The sequence below is a fragment of the Acanthochromis polyacanthus genome, chromosome 6 (assembly GCF_021347895.1).
Source record: "Acanthochromis polyacanthus isolate Apoly-LR-REF ecotype Palm Island chromosome 6, KAUST_Apoly_ChrSc, whole genome shotgun sequence".
NCBI lineage: Eukaryota > Metazoa > Chordata > Actinopteri > Pomacentridae > Acanthochromis > Acanthochromis polyacanthus.
In genome coordinates this window covers 39,783,587-39,805,770 of record NC_067118.1, presented here as the reverse complement: position 1 = coordinate 39,805,770, position 22,184 = coordinate 39,783,587, and the positions used below count along the sequence as shown (strand labels likewise).

The window sequence follows — 22,184 nt, the reverse complement described above, 5'->3', positions numbered from 1 at the left end:
ACCGGGCATACCCGCCCCTTTTACTACTCCGGCTCAGCAGGCCCACATGGGAACAATTAGGGGTATACGCAAGTTTGGCAAAGGTCCGTAGCAACCAGCTGCATCTGTTTTTATTTACCTTTTTGCTCTGGCGCTGGATAATGTCAGGAGCACATCTGCTACTGTGCAACGTAACCGTGGTTACATGCGTGGTTGACCCATGATTCTGTAATTACCCGCCGAGCGAGATGAAGAGGCCCAGCAAACCACTCAAAGCCACACATAGCCTTCCTCCCCCCTTCCTTCCCTCCATGTCTCTCCAGTGGCATGAAGCCTGAGAGCTGCTAGCAGCCGAGCAGAGGATGCTGAAGTGGCGTTTAATGGCCCAAAGTTGTATATAATAGTCATTTCCACTTCATTTTGGTGTCGTTAAATTGCCACTTAGTTAATAACTCTTCCTTTCTATTATAGTAGGACTGAATGCGGTTACACTGAAGTGAGATAGGGGTGAGATACGCTTATCAGATTTCCCGATCCGATTGCTTGTTTGTGGTCACGTGACGCAGTTTATCACCCAGACTTCCTGTTGGACAACTCTCAAAGGTCTGAACATCAGCTAGAAATACGACATTTTTGCATTACGTTGGTGGTTTGCGCAGAAATGCTCAGACAGATCTGATCAGAAGAGGCAAGAAGTTACTCCTCAGCTCGTTTCTTGTTTGAAAAACTGCGGACACCCAAGCACAACTGGTCACGTGAGGACACTGGGATTAATCACAGGTGGTGTTTCAGTGGCAGAGAGATGCAGCGAGACGTCCCTCTGATGTTCCACAGATCGGAATTAAATGAGGAAAAAGTTTCGCTTTCTCCGAAGGTCACGTGTTTTGTTTGAAATCCTGAAAGTTCACATTATTAAGCATCTTTATGCAGCAGACTCAAAGCGGCCAATCAAGACAGAACTTGTTTATAATAATGATGAGTGATTATGAGCAATAACAATGAAGACCATATATGGATCACTTCACAGAAGCTCGTGTGTGTGGGGGTTGGGTGCCACCACGCTGAGCATCTCCCAGATGTGCAAACCATATGCTCGGACTGAAATTAAAACAAAAAAGAAACAGTGAAACATGAAAGGGATTTTTTAACTTTGTAAAGACAGTTAACAGTCGATACAGATAGGGGTAATGGCCGAGAGAGGCCACATGAAAGAACGGGGATGTTGGCGTGCTTTTTGCACCACTTATTCCATTTCCTGCTCATAAGTTCACTGAGCAGATGGGAACCAAAGGCACAAGGAAGTTTAGATTTTCTGCCCCACAGCCCATTGTATATGATGCATGTAACTGCGTAACACTGCACTGTTATCATTTACAGACGCTTTGGTGCATGCCGGGAGGTCACAATAACAAAGGTGAAAAGAAACAAAAGTGAAACATCTCGAGCCATTTCAGTCAACATATTCTGATCCACACCTGTGATTATGCACAGATTATACTTAAGTTTGTAATTTTTAAAGCTACTAATTGACTTCACTGGTAAACATGGTCAATTAAACTCAACCTCTCGACTACATGTTGGATTTTCCAGAGTTATTTCATGATAAGTGTACAGTTTAGAAACCAGGCTCGATGACTGAATGTAAGTTCACAACAAAAACATACATAACTGGTTAATTTGGAAAAGATCATCTGGAGGCAGCCTGCAGCTCATCAAGAGAGGTTTCTGAAAACATATTCAATAGTGCCCTCTCCTGGTGGTTCAGTGTACTGCAGCAAAATACACAAAGCAGCAACTCTGCAGCTTAAACAATGCTTATTCAGACACGTTCTGTATTTGTAAGTGAGTAAAGGTACATGTTTGTAAAGCTTAAATCTCATCTCAAGTCTACGAATCATCACTGACAAACAGATAGTCTGACTTATCAAAAAAATAAGTCTTCATTATGAGTTTCAGTAGCTCAAGGCAGCTTCTCTGAAGGGTGGCATCAACTGAAACTACTGCAGGGTCTTCACTTCATCAGCCTGTTGTGCCGCTCAGATAGAGACATGTTTATTTAACGGCTGCCTTCCCTGTGTCTGGATAACATCTAACCTCAGGCAATAGCTGGCAGAGGTCTGTCTGTATTTCTGCTTGTATAATCAACCTTCGCTGACCAACGCGTCACCTTTTCACAACTGCAAACAGACGCTAAGCATGTGGCACCGATGTAAACTACAATAAAAGAATCAGAAGGCCTTCCCAGCAAGCAGGGAACGTTCCCACATCATTGGCTAACATTGCTTACAAGTTCTAGTAATATTTTAACAAAAAACCTTAGATCCTAATGATTAAAGAATGTCTTAAGGACATTTACCTTTCAAATCATGTTCCTTTAATGTTAAAAGTGAACTGAAACATAACAATAACAAAAAAAAAAGTTTTTCGGATGTTTTGGAGGCCTCAATTATTTTACAAAATGTTTGATATGTGACATATCAACAAAGGTGGAACATTTTCCCTGCAATATTTTGGGGATGTTTTGGAGAAGTTGTTGAAGGAACACATTACAGAATCTGAGAGGGTTAGAAGCAGAGTGGTCGAACTGAGTTTTATTAGCCTAGCCGCGCTAGACAACCCACGGCAACGAATTTAATTCTCTGCCAGGGTGGGTCTAGTTACCCTCCATAAGGCTCGAGGTTGGATGCTCCTAAAACTGGCCGGACGAATCACCATGAAGTGTAGAGTCAGAAGGCGGGCGTAACTAAATGACGACAGAGGCGCGACGATTCTGACAGAAACAACAGGAAACAACTAGCCTAGCCGCGCTAGACAACCCACGGCAACGAATTTAATTCTCTGCCAGGGTCGACAACAAAAACAACAGTCGTTGAGCTCCATTAGCACCGACTCTGAATAATCTTTCTGTTAACATGTCTGTAATATACTTGAGCTTCACCCATTGACTGTATAAATAAGGCTTCACCGAACTACCGCATCCTCTGATTTCCGGCACTCTAGGAGCCTATTCGTTGCGCTGATTGGTTGTATACCTACCCAATTGCTGCAGAGTGATTTGATAGACAACCTTTTAGCCCGCCTCCCTCCCTGTCGAGTGTGCCTTGACCCTTGTGTCTTCAGAGCATGGGTCTAGCGCGGCTAGGCTAGAGTTTTATATCATTCCTGTAACATTTTGTGGTCTAGATTTTCGTGGTCAAGTGGTCTAAATCCAAATATAGTGTTAGAGTGACGTTTCCAATGGTAGACCATTCTTGAAAACACAAAAACTACAGAAGGTTGATTAGACCACTCTGCTTCCAAACCCTGCATCTATAAAACGTTCTCACAATGTTCCACAGTGCTATAAAACCCATAAAACATCATCACAATGTTACATGATAACAAAGGAGGAATGTCCTCAGAGTAACATCCAGCAAATGTTTAAGGGAAATCATTTTCAGAATGTCTTTAGACAACATCCTGCCTTTAAGGAGAACATTCTGGGAACCAAACAAACTACTTCCTGCTGAAAACAAAACATCGCTTGAACTGCAGAGCCTTCTTAATATGTTTCTAGAACTTGATGCTGATCATGCAATATTCCCACTACAATAGTAATGTACTGTACTACAGAGAGCTTGATTTACAATACTATTTACTACTTGAATGTTTCATCCTCCCTTACACATAGCAGCACTCCTTTAATCCCACTTTGTCTCATGAGCATGTCGGCCCACAATGAGTCAAGATCAGCATAAACTGAAAACCTTATTCTTGAAATGAAGTTAAAATGGACCACTGCGATCCTTTCTCTATATTTATACACATTTATCTAATCAAAGCTGTTGGTAATGAGCCTTTTGTTATACAAAAGTAGTTGTCTAGTTAATAGGAAGGATGATATCTTTCTATTAATGTTCTTATTCATAGAGGAGAGTTGTGACAGATTTGCTTCCTTCACATTATGTTGTAGTTTTGTTTTTATTATGATGTCTGAACACATCGTTTTTTTGTTTTGTTTTTCATTTCAGTCCTCAAACATAATATGGTGCCAAGCTAAAAATCTTTGTTAATCACTACAACTTCTCTAGTAAATCATACAGCAGGTTTTCTAGTTTTAACCATTTTGCCTGGGTTCATGGGTTCTTCTGGTATTGCCAATATTGTTTCTCATTGTCAAGCCAAATAAAAAGTCTGGCACTACACTAAAACTGTAAATCAAGTCTAGTAAGACTTAGAAAACATGAAATAAACAAAGAAAGGAGAAAAATGCATTTTTTAAAAGTCATGTCATGCTTTTTATGATGGAAATTTTCTTTTTCAACATAAGTTTTTCACTATTACGATATGAATTATATTTTTTATGTTGAAGTTAATCTAAAGTGAAGCTGACACCTAAAAAAACACGCAAGTAGTACTAAAATACACTGAAAAGGGTTGCTTGCTGCAGCCGTTGCACTGGATAAGAGAGTTGTGACAATACTACAAATATCGTCAGGTTGCTAGTTCTTCCAAATCCCCTCAGTCTTCTCTGCTTTTGCTGGTCTTCATTCCTGGCGCTTGTGTTGAACTGTTGTTCAGGTGGAAGCAGTGCAGTTAAAGACACTGTGGATGCTTCTGCTGTTGCTTTTGTTTCAAGTAACTCCGGCTCTGCTGAGGTATTTGTGGCTGCATGTAGAAAATCAAAAAAGCTTATTTCCGTCGCATTAATGGAGGCGACGGTGTCATTATCAAACCTGGAGGATCCGTTTCCGCTTCGACTCTCTGGAATCTCATCAGTGTTAAAATTAAAAGTGCTGACATCTGTCTGTGTGTGAGGAGAATCAGTTGAGGAAAACCCTGCAGTGTTCCCTTTAAATGAGTCTCTGGGATTTGGTTTCTCTTTGGGGACGGCGGACGAGTCCAAGAACGGGGCTCCTGTAGTTACATTCTTGTGTCTGAGGTTGAGCCTGGACAGATCTGAGATGTTTGGACCAGGAGAAGATGTGATGTGTGACGACGTGTCATCAGGCCGAGCTGCGGAGGCGTGGTTGTATAAATTTAGCAAAGATGAGATTAATCGGCTGCATTTTTAGTAATAATAACTGAGATTTGTAGCTGATAGAACAACATTTTAAGACAGCATCCTGCCATAAAAAACACCTCCTTCTATTATTCCACCACTTGCAAGTTTAAGTTCCTCTCCACTCCAAAAAAATGTGTTTCGCTTATTGTTATGTCTCGCAGATGTTTGACCCTCGCTGTTGGCAGAATGATGCATGGTCAGCGTTTGACACCAGAAGGCTGTTTTCATATTCGTCTGCTGATGGAAGAAAGTTTATGTGTTCACCTTTAATCTGAGGTTGAGAGATGAACCTACGAACATGATTTGTGGCGTCGCAGATAGTTTTTTAAACCAGCCGTGGGTTCAATACACAACTTATGCAAGCGTAACGTGGAAACTTGAAGTTTCAAGTGTGCAAACTCACAATATGAACATTATTGTGCTTTTAAACATGAAACTAATTATGCTTTCATCTCTAAAAGAGCCTTTTTTCTCACTCTCATTTTTTTCATCTCCATTTCTCAGTGGAGTGAGTTGCTATGTCAAAATACATAAATTTTACATCTAGAAGGGATGTCTATCACCAAAATTCTAACATATTTATATTATTCTGATTATCAGGAATGTAAATGCAAGTAGACAACTGCAGGGTACTAACATCCAATGAAGATTTGCACCATTCGTGTACCTGTTGACTGATTAAAAAACTTAAGTATAACACAGTAAAATATTTTTTTAAAAAGCTAAGGAAAGTTAAGTTGATCAAGAATCTGTTAATACATAAAAATATAAAATGCAAAGGACAAGATTTAGAAAAACAAACTTGTGTGACTGTAAGATATAAGCTCTGAAAGCATCTTTCGTGGCCTTTCATTCGCTGTTTGTTGTTTTCATTTACTTGAGTCTCACTTCAAACCGTATAAAAGGTGTTAAGGTTGAACCATTAAGTGATTGACTGAGCAACAAACAAAAAAAAAGTGCTCGGCGTGACTACAGTAAACTCCCTGTGGTCAAAGTAACATCCAATAATTAATCACCTCTTTAGTTTTACTGTGTTCATCAGCGGCACACTCACCTACGCATGGCAGTGTGTTCTCCATGCTCCAGTGCATTTTGTGATTTGTCTCTTTGAAGGTGAGCACAACATCCGCCCTGTAGAACGGCTGCACGAGCTGTTTGCTGTCCGTGCAGGGCTGTAAAACAAACCGGGTTTAGATGCTTCATTCTGTCATGAATGCTTATGGGAAAAGACACGTAGAACTTAAACCTGAACAAACATCAGAAACTGTCTGACATGCATTACACTTCACGCACCACCAGTCATTTATCTCTAATTTTGGTGCCTGTTGTTCCAGCTCTTACCTTGTATTGGAGTATTTGTGCTGTGGGAAGAGTCAGAGTCACAAATTGACTCGTTTCGTTCACGGTGAAGTTTTCTGTCTGGTTAACGGACACATCGCTGACAGTCAGAGCTTCACTGGAAGACCTGCCTCGTTTGGTCAAACCCATGCAGCGCTTGAAAATATGCAGCACAGTCATCTCTGCTCCGGTTGGAATCACTTAAATGTACATCAGATACAAAATTAGTTACCAAGATCCTACTATTTTCAGGTTTAATGCTACTTTATGCACCTACTTCACTACATTTGAGAAACAAATATTACACTCTTTAAACCACTACACTTGCTCAGCAGATACAGTACCTTTACTTTACAGATTATGTGCTCAGTTAAAAACATGAAGAACACTCATGATTAACTCATGCAATACGATTCAAGATTAAACACTATATCAGTGGCTTGTGACCTCTTACAAAACAGCAGTATCTACCTGGGACACCTCCAAACTTCTTAGATGATTTCATTTTAAAGTCCCACAAGGTTAAAATCGAGTTCTAGCTTGTTGATAGAGCAGATTGGAAAATGTTGGCAAATATAAGCTTCAGTAGAAATACAGTTGCTGATCGAGTTTGTCCGATGGCCACTGATTTAAGAACACAGTCGACTGACAGTTGACAGTGAACGAACAGGAAGTGGTCCATCTGTCTTGGAAACCCCAACACTCCATGTCCACTTTTTTCTTTGTTGACAAAGACGTCTTACTGATGAGCGCGTCAGGGCCTGCAGAAAAGCAGGCGGAACTCCAACAGACAGAACGCCACTGGCAGGCCCGGCTTCCGTATTGCTGCCACCCGCCGCAAGCGCCGAGTCGCGGTGCTGCCCATAGATATAGATGTATATATCTATGGTGCTGCCCGCTCCGAATGAGACAGAGCGCCCCTAGCTGACAATGTGGGAGCTGCAGTTTGATCAAACAGGTGCTGTAGTGATGTAGGGCATAATTTTTGGAGTATTTTTTGATATTGCAGCTGTATTCCCCGGGCCAGGTCGGAACTCCGGCGCTCCGGTACCGGTCGGCAGACCTTACGTGTGACCCCTCCGCACACAGGTTGAGAAGATTACTTGTAATCTTGCCTGGACCAAAATGACTTTGACACCCCTGCTTTAGAAGAAGCTTGACTGAACCAAGGATGGATGGATGGATGGATGGATGGATGGATAGATAGATAGATAGATAGATAGATAGATAGATAGATAGATAGATAGATAGATAGATAGATAGATAGATAGATAGATAGATAGATAGATAAGTGCAGGCCTGAACAAGAACATAAATGCAGCATAAAAAATTTCTTCTTTTGTGACTTACAAAAAAAGTAAAACAAAAATATAATTTATCTTGTTTTGGTTAGAAAAGGGTTACAATCAGACATTTGTGCAAAAAAAAGTGTTTATAGGTGAAAAATTCTCAGGTATTGAGTTAATCCATACCTGACTAGCATTAAATGATCAGATGGTGTGACCAGCGACTGTAAAAGGCCACCTTAAAAATATGGTTTTATTCAAATGACACAAGAAGACAAGAGAAAGATGAGAATAGACTGTTAATAAATTGGATGTTGGCAGGTCAGAGCTATAGACAGTACACTTGAATGTGCACAAGCCCAACGTCTGTCATCTAACAAATGGTTTCACATGGAATATTCTGGATGAACGTGTCCAACAATGGGATCCTGCCTCCCACCAACTTCATCAAGTCCTTCAGGAAGAGCAGGACAACATTCAACAAGCAGCACAGACAACCTCATTAACTCTGAGTGTCTTGTTACCGACTTGTAATTGCATATGACCACACTGTTCATCTGCTCATTACCATTCACAATGTAAAGCGTACTTAGCTGTTTCATGACTTCCATTCTGTTGTAGAGATGCCACATATTGGAACAACAAATCTTTATTTCCCTATGTTAAAAAGGATGAATGGAATTTTTAAAAATATTACATGCTGCATTTATATTTTTGTGAAGTATATGTTGTTTCAGTGCTTTTCCTTTACCAAAGTGTCTGAATAACTCTTACTTTCTGTGTTAATCATATTAAAGTCACACTTCAAGATGTTGCAAAGACAAATCATCTTCAGCTCTGGTGGTTCTTTGCTTGTTACTCACCTTTTGGACATGTGGCTTCCATGCTGTAGGCAAACTGACCCCTGACCAGCTTCAAGGCCAAAAATTCCCCCTCATGTTCCATTATCTGTTAACCAAAGCAAAAAAGTTTCCAAAATACAGCTATTTAGTACATTTCAGGTGTAATGTTGCCAATGGTCACTAGGTGGCAGGATGCAATGTGGAGTTTCTCACTTTGACTGGACTTAAGATCTCCCTCCTCCTGCCCTGAACTGTGATGTCTTCTGCGGTCACGTCGACGTTCATCTGGATCAAACTGGCATCTTCCAGCGCTACAATGAGGTGGTCGCTCAGAGACAGAGACCAGGGCAGCTGGAAGTAAAACCAAACATTAGACACACAAAGACAAAGACTTTCTCTCTCATCCGTACACATTTATAATCAGAAATTCAAGAACTGGTTTTCGTAGATACCTCATTATCCCAGTTTCCATGGGGAACTTGTCTGATCACCTGAGCACACAAACGCATCCAATATTAATAGGAAAAATAACAAAGATGTAAAAACACCCAAGCTGCATATTAAAACTGTGAGCAGTTACCTGAATATACTCAGGGTCACACTGGATTTTCTCTCGGCTCTGGATTGAAACTACGGGACACTTCATGACCAAACTGTGAGGCCTTCCTCTGAATCGAGTCATCCGTTTCACCAGATTCAGTGTGAGGACATTAAAGCCGTGCTAAAGAGTCAACATACGTCAAGACAGTTGTCACAATCGAGCCCAGAAGTTAAGAGTTTGTATACTTGGATTAGATATTTCTTCAGCATACCTGTTGCTGGACCAAACATCCAGTGTAGCTGACTGTAAAAATGAAGTTGTTGTTGGGGTCTTTGTACAGAGAGAATCCACAAGCAGACAGCTGGAGGTTCAGGTGATCCAAAGATGCCAGGTTGGCTTGTGGGAAAAAAAAGAGATGACACAAAGATTTTTTTTTTAAAATGTATGTGAATATTTTAGCATTTATGAGTCAGGCAGGTTTACCTTGGATCTGTAAAGCCCCAGAGAGCCAGACTCCGAGCCCTTCGATTCTTGAGCTGTGAATCCACAGCTCCATGTATTCAGAGAAACACGTCACATCCTCTTCTGAAAAGCAAATATCCTCTTATATGAAGTATGAAAGCAGCAGCAATAACTGCAAATCATCACAGAATGAACATTTACCTGTTAATGTTGCTGTTGGAGTATCAATCCATTCTTGTTTCTGATTGGAAAACACATTCGTCGTGATGAAGCACTGTAAAACACTGGAGAAAAAACACAGAACTGAGCTTATATTTTAAACAACTGTGAATAACTGAAGTCAAGTCTTCTCTGTGGTACTCACATAGTTCTGAGCAGGATGTTTAATCTGATCTGATCCATGATGAAGTGACAGAAAACATCAGAGGGAAGTCCTATTTGTAGGTGACAGGTGAAACACAGGTGTGTTTACTTTGTGTCTTAGGAGGTAAGTGACAAAAAAAGTAACAAAGAATGTCTGAAATGTGTGAAAACAGGATTAAAGCAACGTGTAAAGTTGTAAAGGATTGTGCTGGTGTTGCACCTTGAATTAGCCCTTTCAATTCTGGGTCCCCTTTTTATGTCCTAAAAACAAATATCTTAAAACAGTCTTATGTCATAGTATTATTTAGGGGAAATCACCAGACTTTGAGATGGGGGTTCACTTTAATAGTAAACTGGATTAGTCTCAAACAAAACTGGCCAAAGTCTTCTCCATGTGCTGAGGAGACTGAGGACATCTGGATTGTGCAGGACGCTGTTAAGACTTTTATAGACACCGTGCATCTGCAGTCTCTCGGTGGTCTTCTGGGAGTGTGGAAACACTAAGAGGGACAGGAAGAGACTGAATAACCTGATCAGGAGGACCAGCTCTGTCCTGAACTCCACTGAGGAGGTGGATTAGAGGAGGATGTTTGCCAAGCTGACATCAGTCATGGACGACAGCTTTCAACCTGACAGTTGAGGCCTTAGCAGCTCCTACAGCAAACCACAGTGCAAGAAGAAGTGTTAGTGCAGGTCCTTTATTCCTTCATAGGTCTGACTTTAAATGTGACCATAATGCAATACAGTTACTCTATTTACCTAATTAAGTGCAATATAAAAATCTAATACTGTTACTCTTTTGTATTTTTAAGTGCAATACTGAACACTGTATTAATTCTGTACATGTGAAAGGTGTACATAGTTTAGTGTGTATTACTTTTTTCTTGTTTTGTAGTTTGTGCCTGCAGTTTTAACTGGCTACCAATATGTGAATGAATTTCCCCAGTGAGGAATCAGTAAAATTGATCTTTTTTTTCTCCATATATTCTGTATTATCTTTTTCACGCTCTTTATTCAAAGCTACTACTGCATCTCAAACTATTAGATTATCATTTAAAAAGTTACAGATTTTCTATCAGTTATTTAAAAAGTTAAGCTTTGTTTGCACCTTTCCTTTGTGCTTTCGGGTGAACATTAATAGTGAAACTTCAAAGGGTAGTTTACGAGTGTTAACCTCTGCATATTGTAAGTTAAGAAACACGACTAGACTGACACAACTACTAACATAAGGTTTAAGACAACTTTATAAAAGTCAACCGACAACTAGTTATGTGAAGGTCATACTTACAGTCGAACATTTTTTATTAGAATGTTTGGCATCCCCACAAAAATAGCAGTGCGCCCTCCCAAACCGATGATGTCATCGCTACAAGGTGAGCATCATCACCATGAGTAGCCATTTTGTTAGCTAGCTTGAGGTTACGGAGGTTAGCCGTGTGCCGCTGGAGGTATATTCACCGTGGTGTGATTGTTTAAATTTCCCAGAATAACGCAAATTGCCGGCGTTGTTGTTTTCATACATTTTCAGGCTACATGCTCGCAAACAAGAGGACGACTCGTGTTTTTGTTGACAGTAATCACAGCGCGAAACTGGATGACCATTCATTTGTCTTGAGTTTGCTAGCTCATTAGCTAGCTGGCTAACTTGTTTACCGTTTTAGAAAACATGCAGCTTTCATGGCCGTCAGCTATTAAATGTTAGACAGTTGTGGACCGGCTGCTTCGCTCGGTTTGTCTGCGTGCGACTGCGGTAGAGTTACGTTTGCTTTTTTTCACCCGGTTATACAGAACTTCAGCCCAGGATCGACACCGCAAACTCGCGTGTTGCATTGTGGTGCTTACTAATAACTTGAGCTCCATCAGCTGATTCCACTCGGACCAGCGCTCAGCCATCCTGGACACCATGTCGGAGCTGTACATTCGGGTGGCTGAGGATGAGAACGAAGAGCCCATGGAGATCCCCTCGGAGGACGACGGTACTGTTTTGCTGTCGTCGGTGGCAGCCCAGTTTCCCGGGGCTTGCGGGCTGCGGTACAGGAACCCGGAGTCCCAGTGCATGAGGGGAGTCCGGCTGGTGGAGGGAGTCCTGCATGCACCCGAGAACGACTGGGGGAACCTGGTCTATGTCGTCAATTACCCCAAAGGTGAGATCCGAGTTGGTGTTAGTCACTTGTGGGTGTGCAACTCTGTCCGTAAACATTCAGTCCTCAGTTTTAGCATTTTAACGTGCAGCTAATGAGATACAACGCAGAAGCCATGCGGTAAATCCCACATGCCGGAGATGGATAGATAGATATTTTATTCATGTCTGTAGGGAAGTTCAAGGTATATAAAAGCTCACACACACAGCTGAGCCATCCTCCACATATGTACAATAGACAGTATTCCAGTGGATATGTACAGTACTTTTTGCACTATGATATACGCACTGAGGATCCTCACTCTTCTATGTATTGAATGTCTGCTGTCACTAACATCCCACAGGGGCCAAATTGACCTTTTCCTTCATCTCAAGGTTTTTTTTATTTTTATGTAATCAGATGTTTTACTGATGTCAGTCTTTATCTATTTATTCTCCACAGATAACAAAAGGAAGATGGAGGAAATAGACGCTGCCTCAGCTGTGAAAATTAAAAGGGGCTTTCAGAAGACATCAGATCTCATTGTCCTCGGGTTACCGTGGAAAACGACAGAACAAGACCTGAAAGATTATTTCAGCACCTTCGGGGAGGTCATCATGGTGCAGGTATTGATGTCTCCTGTGCCTTTTAGATATTTTGATCAGCATGATTTTGATAGGCTTTGAGTTGACTTGCCCTGTGTTTTCTCCAGGTTAAGAGAGATGTAAAAACCGGCAACTCGAAAGGCTTTGGCTTCGTCCGGTTCACTGACTACGAGACACAAACCAAAGTCATCGCTCAGAGACACATGATTGATGGACGATGGTGTGACTGCAAACTTCCCAACTCAAAGGCATGTTGGGCTTTTAAAACTTAACTTTACACAGATTCCCTGTAGGTCAAGGATCAGTTGATAAGAATTTTGGTGCATGCCTGCAATTGATAACATTTTTTTTAATCCTTACCCTTGTGAAACTATGATTATCACAAAGTAAGAACATATTACTATCTCATAATGTTAATGTAGGATACAAACGATTCGATTTTAGAAAAGTGTCACTGAATTTGTCAGCGGCAGGACTTGGAATAAAAATAGGAATATTAATATAGACGATTTAAATCATGGCCGTGTCCTTTTGTCCTCTCAGGCGTGTCCTGATGAGCCCATGCGGAGCCGTAAAATCTTTGTTGGCCGCTGTACAGAGGACATGACAACTGATGATCTGAGGCAGTACTTCATGCAGTATGGCGAAGTCACTGATGTCTTCATCCCCAAACCTTTCCGGGCGTTTGCCTTCGTCACATTTGCTGATGACCAGGTGAGTTAAAATGAGAGTATGTAGTATAATATTAGGTTAGTAGACAATATAGTAATGAGCCACACAGATAGTTACTATGCAAACAGAGAAAAACCTCTGCTACAAATATTACAAATTAAAAGCACAGAAATTTAGTGTCGCATAGCAGTATCTATGAATATTAAGAAGTTACCAGAAAAGACAGTGGTTGTAATTCCCTTCTCACTTCTTTCCCAGGTTGCCCAGGCGCTGTGTGGAGAGGACTTGATCATCAAGGGCATCAGCGTGCACATCTCCAACGCTGAGCCCAAACACAATAATAGTAGGCAAATGATGGATCGAGGGCGGTTTGGGGCTGGTGGGTTCAGTCAGGGCTATGGCAGTAATCGCGGTGGGCTAGGCAGCGGTAGCGGAGGGGTTAACTTTGGGGCTCTCGGCCTTAACCCGGCGATGGTGGCTGCTGCTCAGGCGGCGCTGCAGAGCAGTTGGGGGATGATGGGCATGCTGGCTAACCAGCAGGGTTTGACCACAACGGCGGGCACAGCCACCACCACCCGAGACCAGACCTATAGCTCTGCCAGCACCAGTTACAGCAGCCCCAGCTCAGCTAGCCTCGGCTGGGCTGCAGGCACTAACACTGCCCCCAGCGGCAGCTTCAGCTCTGGTTTTGGCGCGTCTATGGAATCTAAGTCTTCTAGTTGGGGGATGTAGATAGCTTCGAGTTGACCTTTTCTGTTGCTATTAGGCTAATCTGGTAAGTATACCTACAGGAAGGGGGGGGGGGGGGGGGCACAGCTTATATCTTCTGATTATTAAAAAAAGAAAACACTGCCTTTTATTTTGTTAAAGAGAAATTTATACTTGTGTGTGACTGATTGTATAGTCATGCATTGAATGGGTGAGAAGTTGTTTGTCAGTGGGAACTGCCACACTACCTTGTTTCGTTTTGAGAATATGTTACACTAAGATGACTGTGCATGCGAGATAAATTATTTATAACATGCACGAGTATCTTGAGAGCCCCCCGCAGCCCCTTGTAAAGTGGGCTTTATATAATTCTATGTATGTATGCATTTGATTGTATCTTTTTGTTTGTTTTTGTTTGACTTTTTTCGGAAAAAGCCTTCATGAAAATCTCTTCTGCAGTTCGTCAACTCTTTCCCAATTTCCCGGGAGGAAGCGCCTCATTGGCTGCAATGTTCGACAGATCTCAGTATCAATTCCCCTCCTTCCATGTGTAAATGCTTTGTCATCCAAGAACACAGCTTCACTCTGCGTCATGTACTCTGTTAGACGGTGGGTGTTGACTTTTTCCTCTCCCCTTTTTTTTGGGATTATAGAAATCTTGTCTGCTCTTTGTCACTTTTCAAGATCAATGAGTGGGATTGATGTTGGACCGAATGAGAATGAGCGAACGGAGAGCAAAATGAAAGAAAGCACGTGTGAGAAGGACTGTTTGTGCAAAGTTTTTTTTTTTTTTTTAAAGACACAAATGCCTGCGAGAGTTGAGAAGAACCTGTGGCTTTTGTGCGAGTGTGAGAGGAAGAAGCAAGTACGAGTGTGTTCCCAATGGCCATCACGAGGACATTTATGGCGTCTCGAGATCCCTAAGGTCTCTGCTTTCTCTCATCGTTTTCTATCAACCTTAAATTCTTTTAAGATCACCGTGAACTGTCAAGTGCTCTAAGTATTTGTATTCTTTTTGCAGCTTTCTCTTGCTGTCTGATTTGATGTGGGTGCTGCGTCTGGTTGCGTGCTTTTGTTTTCTCCTTGTTACCACCCTCTCTGTGTGAAAATGTGACTTTGTGTGGGGGATAGAACACTGAAAGCGTGCTGAAGTTTGCAAGTGAGCTCAGAGGTTGACGTGGCGAATGTTTGACAAGCTCCCATTTGAAAGTTTGCGTTTGAAGTGGTTACGAATGCATTTTCTATGTTTTGTGAATCAAAGGGAAGTCTGAAATAAAATTGAATTTGACTAGGTATGATACCCTCTTTGACAGTGACTTATTCTTGACTTTACATTAATTTAAACTGCCGACACTTTAATTCACATGTATAGGGACTTCGGACACGGAAAGCCCAGGTTTCGTCTGAATCCGGTCAGTTACGCAGAAGAAGAAGAAGAAGACATTGTTGGGTGAGCCGGTGCAAACCACAGTGGAAACGCTGCACAACTGCCTTAATCCTGAAAAGGATCTTCACCCCACTAGCAAGGCACCTTGGACCATTGAAATTTAGAGCAAACCATACTTAATTATAATCTAAAGTTGTTTTTTTTAATACTTGAAAATGTCACAGCTGGGACCAGTGTCACACCAGCAGTTCAGGCAGTGAAATGTATCACTCAGTTCCTGCATTTTTGTCAGTAAATGCTTTATTCTTCTACCTCCAAACACTCTTAAGTAATAACTCATGCCAATTTTCAATGTGGTGCAGTAGGATGTTGGCTTGTTGTTCTGTTTATTTTCACTGTACAGCGGTTGAAATGTTCAGACTGATTGATTTTTTTAAAGGGACTTTAACTTAATTGATTGAACGTACCAGCAGGAATTCACACTTTGTGTATTAAAGTTTTAGTGTTGCGTTGTAAAATAAAAGTTTGGAGTGTTTAATCATCTGTGGTCTCTTAATGTAGATTAAGTGTTGTATTTTAACTGGGCTCCACCTGTGGCTGTAGTTTCCTTACTTTTAGTTCAGTTAAAAAAAAAAAAAGAAGCTCAGATTTAGTGAATTGTGAAACTACTGTAGAGTCTTGTACTTTGTCGTATTTTATGCTGGCTGGTTACTGGGTGTAGTTTCAAATTTGTGCCCGTTGATGGCACTGCTGTGCCAATTTTGTAATCACGTTTTCTTTCTTTAACTTTAGTAACTTGTTTGTAAAGGGTTGCGGATTTTTTTGTGCTTGTTCTTGTGCAATTTGTCTGCACAGTGAGAACAACTTGGAATCTAACTGGATTATTATTTAGTTCCTAAATCAATTTAAAGTAAAATATATGCAGCCCACATCTTAAATTGTCCCTGACCTGTGTCATTTGCTGCAGATATTTTGAAAATACTTTGACGTAATTTAGAGAATGTGTCTATGTCTGCTTGCTTGCAAGGTTTCTGAAAGCTTATATTAGAGAAGAAATTAATTTTTACAAAGTCAGTTCACAACACCTGTAGGTTATTTTAAAGAGGGCAAGATTTGAAAACCTGAAACAAAAAATAGTTAAAACCTGTGTGGGACATATCGATCAAAATCTGTAGTGATGGTGCAGGCGGTGAGGGCCGTTCATTTCCTGCATGGTTAAAAGTAACCGTCCCCATCAGGCAGTGGCAGGCCGTGCTTTTCACACTTCGGCCTTCAATAGTGCTCCGTCTGAATCAATCCACCCCACAACAACTATGCTATGGCTATAAAAACCATATTACTACACAAAAATGCAGTAATATGAGCTGTTGAATCGAAGATGGATAACTTGTCAGGGGCGTCACTAGGTTTGTTTGTTTTTTTTTTTGGGGGGGGGGGGGTTGTGCACAGGATGTGAGTGAATGTTTAATTTCAAAAACAAAAACAGAAATTGCTTTTCCACTTTCTGGACAGATTTAGATTTATTCAGAGATACTTTACTGTGTAAATGTTTTAGGCCACAGTGGCCATGACTTTTGCTCACAAAACAATAATTCAGGGCTGGCGACTTGTGACCGGACCTTAGAGTGACATTTGTTCTGTGCGTGATGCTGGCAGGGGGTTTGGAGTCCTACCCCAGAAAATTTTGAAAATTACTGATCCTATTACTTGCATTCTGGTGTAATTTAAGAGCATTTTGCCCTTTTAAAATGTTATTATAGAGATAACATTAAGGGATAATAAAAAAAAAACATTGAGCTTAAAAAAAAGCAGAAAAAAACAGAGCAAGGGCAGGCAGTATTGAAAATGGTTCTTCTTGTAAAATATGGATGAAAGTTCTGTGGCTGGATGAGCACAACACATTTCAGTATTTTCCATAGATATCTGCAGAACTGAAATAACTCCAGCGACCACTTTGTAACATTTGTCTTGGAGGATTCTAATGCACTCACAACAGCTTCAAGCAGACCACATCAGCCAACTAAACAATAAAAAGAGCTGAAGCAAAAACAAAACATGTCTTCTTAAATTATCCATTCACTGAACAGAATTGCAATCAGACACTAAATTCTCTATTAAATGTCAAAACAATCCATGTCACTCTAAAAACTCAACAGCTTTATAAGCTCTAAGATTAAACTCCCCACAAGGATCCAAAAGAAGTTGGACTTCTACATGAGAGCTTTAATTATTCTTCATCTACTTCCTGAAAAGTTTGGTCAATAAAAAAGACAAAAACTAATATTTTCAGCTGAACTAAAGACAGACTTTGGGATTTTTCTGCTCACATGTCTTATAGTAAACTTACTCTTTCAATAGCCTCCTAACCCCCTGGAAACCAGCGTTTGTCCTGTTTTTGTGTTGCTCCTCAGTGACCCTAAAAAGCCGGTTGTAATGTTTTTTGAGCACCACACCATACTGTGATGCTTTTACAGTGAAGGTTCTACTGTGGAACCAGTTTGACATGTTAAGGCATTCTTTGTGTGAAAACTCTTGAGATTTCAGGGATCAGAAGGTAGGTTTCAACTTTCTTCGTGAACTTTCTGCTTCAACTTTAAACTAAATTTCCTTCACTAAGCCAGCCCTCTGGACTTCCAGTAAGCTGTGTTCCTATTGGCTGTCCAGGTGGCTACTTGGTGTTATCAGGAACACCTGAGCAGCTCAGTGTCTTCCTGCTTTATGTCTGCAGTCAAACATTTCCTCTGCTTCACTGAACCGGGTTTGGTTCCATTGCTTTAGTTTGTTCTTTAGGCGTTGGCTTGCAGCTTCCAGCAGTAAAATCCTCTTTAATATGTTTCTGGGTGTGTTTTAGGGCTTTGTACTGGATAGTTGTCTTGGTAAACGTGGTTCTTTAGCCACAGTTAGCACATGGTGCTAATGTGTGCAGTGATTAGTGGATTTGGTGCAGCTGAGTTGTGTCTTTATCGTGGCTGTAGTGAGTCTTTAGAGGTTTTTGGTCAGAGCTTCCATCAACTTGTAAAAACTCTAAATTTTCTATGATGGAACCATTGAAACACATTTGTCTTCGTCACGAAAAAACAATCATGCATTTTAGTTCGATCATAGATTTATATATTTTTTTAAAAATCTGTGTCAAAAATGTACATAGAACCATGTTAATATATTTAGTAAACAACTCTTCACAATTTGTTAGCCGTCCACAAGCTACTGGTTGTATCTTTGACCACTACTCTTGACAGAAATGGTGCAGTTTAGCTAAATTTGTTGGCTTTCTGGTACAGACTTGTTTCTTCATCACAGTCAGATTCGTGATGGGTTTAAGTCAGGACTTTGGGAAGACCAATATCCTTAATTCTAGCCTGATTTAGCTATTTCTTTACCACTTTTGGTATGTGTTTTGGCTCATTGTCTTGTTGGAAAATCCAACTGCTTTAAAGATCCAATCTTCTTGCTGATGATTTTAGATTTTCTTGAAAAACGTGGAGGTAATACTCCTCCTTTATTCCCTTTATTTTGTGTAAAGCACCAGTTCCAATGGCATCAAAACAGCCCCAGAGCATAATACTACCACCACCATGCTTGATGGTAGGTTTGGTGTTTTGGGGCTAAAGGCCTCACCATCTCTCCTTCAAACATATTTCTGATCATTGTGGCCAAATAGCTTCATTTTGTTTCATCTGGCCACAGAATCTTCCTCCAGAACACGTTTTTTTCCTGACTTGTTCATGTCAACTATTCAGACTTTCCCACTGTAGTGTTCATGACTGAATCTAATGAGTGTTTCAATAAGCCCTATTAAATTGACTCAGTGGAGTCAGCACCTGTAGTCAATTCTAAACACTCGCCAGAAGGTAACAGGCCTTGCCACTAAGAAAATTTGACTAACACAGCTTTCTATATCCCCAAACTTGATCATTCAAGTTGCTGAACAGATATTTTGGACCCAGCAGATTTGGTTATATTTCCAGAAGTCCTATGCAAAATCTATTAAAGTAACCAAAATACGTGATTGTTCTTCTGTGACAAAAACATGTTTCAATGATTCAATCATAGAAAATTCTCTTATAGGAGTCACTGGAAACTCAAGGTATTAGATTATTTAATCAGTGAAGCCTAGGCTTGTATACAAGGTGCCGCAGACGTTTTAAATACTGTAGGTAGTTGACTTAAACTTTAAAAGTAGGAGTCAATTGAAGTTATTTTCAGGGCCAGTACTGATTATTAATAATCAAGGAGAATGATAGATGATATTTGAATTCAATATAATGTAAATTTGCAGAAAAAATGGAAATCTTGATATCAAACTTTTCGGAAGACCAACTCCATCATCAAACTTGATTAAAATAGCACATTTCCAAAGCTGTGTTCTGATTTATGGCCTTATAACTGTGTCATACAGCACCAGAGACATTTTTAAGTTCCTTCTACTTCTAGTCATGGTCGTTCTGTTTCCACAGAGGTGCAGGACTTTATATTGCAGCGAAAACTGAGCCCACAAGAGCAAAAAACACCCGGGTAATTGTAAAAATGCCGAATATTGGACCTGATAATACTTGCAACCCTTAGTTAAAAACCATCTACTGGTCAGTATTTTATTCTGTCAGGATTTGATCACAATCTGACAGTTAGCAGGTCATTTAAATCAAAACACATTAAACTAGTCTTTTTCACTGCTACATTGCATGTAAATAAGTCATTTTCCATGTTTAGTCATGAATATTCAATGCTTTAAAGAAATATTTAAGCTATGAAACCAAACGTCCAGAGGCATTAATGACCCTTTTCAGCCGCTGCATTCGTTAGTATCCACTGTACGGTCATTTGTTTCACTGATGCTGTGGGAAATGCAGGAAGCAGAGACTGTTTGATCCTAATGAAAACCATTTGCGTCCAGTCTTCCTCCTCCTGCTTCATTATGCGTCATCATACTGTCTGTCTGGCGTCTCCTTGCTTCCTGCTCTGCCTGCAAATGACTCGGTGGTCTCATCTTCCACCTGCGCTGAGCTCTAATAGCCTCTTGTGCTCTAATGCGAGCGTGGCATCATTATGAATACAAGGCCCTAATTGTGGAGATTGTTCAGTGGGTGAAGCTCGCTCTGCTAATGGAGCGGCCTGTTTATGGTATTTGAAGTGTACGTATGCAGTTAACCGTGTGAAAGATGGTGTTTGTGTTGCTTTTGTTCTGCCGTGTTCCCCTTCAGGATCAAAGCTCCAACATGCAGTCAAACAAGGAGGCCTTTGAAGTGTCCCAAGATGGCCGAATAGGAGGCAGCACGGCAGAGCGGTGGCAGCACAGGTGCACCGAGGTGAGGCTTTGTTCACCGTTTAACAGCAGGTGTAATAAGAGCTGCAACACGCCGCTGTCAGGTACAACATCCCTCACTGCTGGTAGGGTGAAAGCAGCCCTGTTAACAGATTTACTACAGCAGCTGATTTTAAAGCCCTGATCAGACTTTAGCTGGGAGTTTGGTGATAAAAAGACTTTGTTTTTAGGAAATACTCCAAAATATACAAGGCTGTTTTTAACGTTTAATTTCACTTCATCAGTGAAAGGAGGTTTTCTGACATCAGCCAGAGTTTACTGATCCATTCTTAGATATTTAATCTACCTTTTTTAAATATTTTCCATCAGTTATTTAAAACTGAAAATTTAAATGTATTCTAGATTCATTTGTTTTAATTGTGATGATTATGGCCTTGTATGTATTTTCACAGTCAAACTTCTGATGTCCACATTTTCAACATTTTTGGGAAATCTTTGAACATTTTTTGGTGGAAAAAAATGTTAAAAATGTTTCTTAAGAACATTCACAAAAAAATCTACCAAAATCCAGCAAATTTCGCTGGATTTTGGTTGATTTTTATGTGAATGTACTTAAAGAAAATATTAGAAGTTTCACTTATATACATAGATGTAATTGTTTTAGATATTTTTAGGATTTTTTTTTTTTGAAAGATTTTTACTCATTTTTGAAAATATTTACAAGAATTTTCTTGCCATATTTTGGGGATTTTTTAAATAAAACTTTTAATGGAAACTTTTAAGGAATTATTGAAATTTTCTTCTAGAATGTTTTGCAAATTTTCAGAAATTTGGGGATTTTTTTGCTGAATTTTTGGATTTTTTTTTCAGACGAGGAAGTAATATTTTTTGATGTTCGTAAATGAAGACAGCAGGAGGGTTAAAATCTGAAATCCAGCATCTCACTATTATCATTCAAAAATATATTTGCCCATTTGCTGTGTTCATTTATACACTCAGTACTTAACTAGGGCTCTGTTACCATGAATTACTGCATCAGTGCATGAAGGCGATCAGCCCGTGGATCTGCTGAGGTGTTATTTAAACCCAGGTTGCACGAAATAGATCTTAGTATAATTTGTTTAATTCAAATGAATCACTTGTAACTGTGTACAGAAGCACTTTTTTAGGTTGTAGGGCCACCTGCTGGACAACTACTGAAAGAACAACGAGGCACGGTTCAGTAGAGCTTTCCATTGGGGGGCAAACTGATAGGAAATCATTACTACCACTAAGGTTATGATGAATAGTTATGCTTCTAAGCAGGCTCTTTGTTCAGGACTTTGTGTTTCCAGGATCCAACAGTAAAACAGTGGAGCTTTGTTGTGTTGGACCATATGATGGATTTAAGTTGTTGGTGTTGATGGTTTTTTTTTTTTGCAGCAAAAGTTTCTACTGGGACGGTTCTCGCAGTGGGATCATGAATAAAAGTTGAACTTGCAAATTCCTGCAGTCAGAAACAACTTTTTGTTTGCATATTTAATTTTTTTCCCCGATTGGAACAGAAAGTGAGATCAGAATCTTCCTCCTCAACA

The 22,184-nt window shown here is 40.3% G+C and overlaps 2 protein-coding genes across 7 annotated transcripts; one reads left to right on the top strand and one right to left on the bottom strand.

Moving 5' to 3' along the window:
* Positions 1-1,106: 1,106 nt before the first annotated feature.
* Positions 1,107-10,503, bottom strand: c6h1orf127 (chromosome 6 C1orf127 homolog). Of its 4 annotated transcripts, XM_051949124.1 has the most exons (12): positions 10,385-10,503; positions 9,857-9,926; positions 9,694-9,776; positions 9,514-9,615; positions 9,302-9,426; positions 9,070-9,210; positions 8,942-8,980; positions 8,703-8,840; positions 8,511-8,595; positions 6,365-6,561; positions 6,078-6,195; positions 1,107-4,974 (listed from the first exon to the last, which is right to left on the bottom strand). In XM_051949124.1, the coding sequence occupies exons 2-12, from the start codon at positions 9,892-9,894 to the stop codon at positions 4,376-4,378; spliced, it is 1,665 nt and encodes a 554-aa protein (XP_051805084.1). In that variant the 5' UTR covers positions 9,895-9,926; positions 10,385-10,503; the 3' UTR covers positions 1,107-4,375. The 4 variants fall into 4 exon arrangements, 2 of the variants coding, with proteins under 2 accessions (XP_051805084.1, XP_051805085.1); XR_007942366.1 differs by having other exon boundaries at positions 6,365-8,304; positions 9,302-9,615; XR_007942367.1 differs by having other exon boundaries at positions 6,365-6,517; positions 9,302-9,615.
* Positions 10,504-11,235: 732 nt separating this feature from the next.
* On the top strand, positions 11,236-15,885 carry tardbpa (TAR DNA binding protein a). 3 transcript variants are annotated; one of them, XR_002596251.2, is made up of 7 exons: positions 11,236-11,999; positions 12,438-12,601; positions 12,688-12,828; positions 13,124-13,294; positions 13,511-13,595; positions 14,420-14,569; positions 15,333-15,885. XR_002596251.2 is itself a non-coding variant. In XM_022206713.2 (6 exons), the coding sequence occupies exons 1-6, from the start codon at positions 11,759-11,761 to the stop codon at positions 14,512-14,514; spliced, it is 897 nt and encodes a 298-aa protein (XP_022062405.1). In that variant the 5' UTR covers positions 11,236-11,758; the 3' UTR covers positions 14,515-15,885. The 3 variants fall into 3 exon arrangements, 2 of the variants coding, with proteins under 2 accessions (XP_022062405.1, XP_022062399.1); XM_022206713.2 differs by having other exon boundaries at positions 14,420-15,885; XM_022206707.2 differs by having other exon boundaries at positions 13,511-15,885.
* Positions 15,886-22,184: the final 6,299 nt, after the last annotated feature.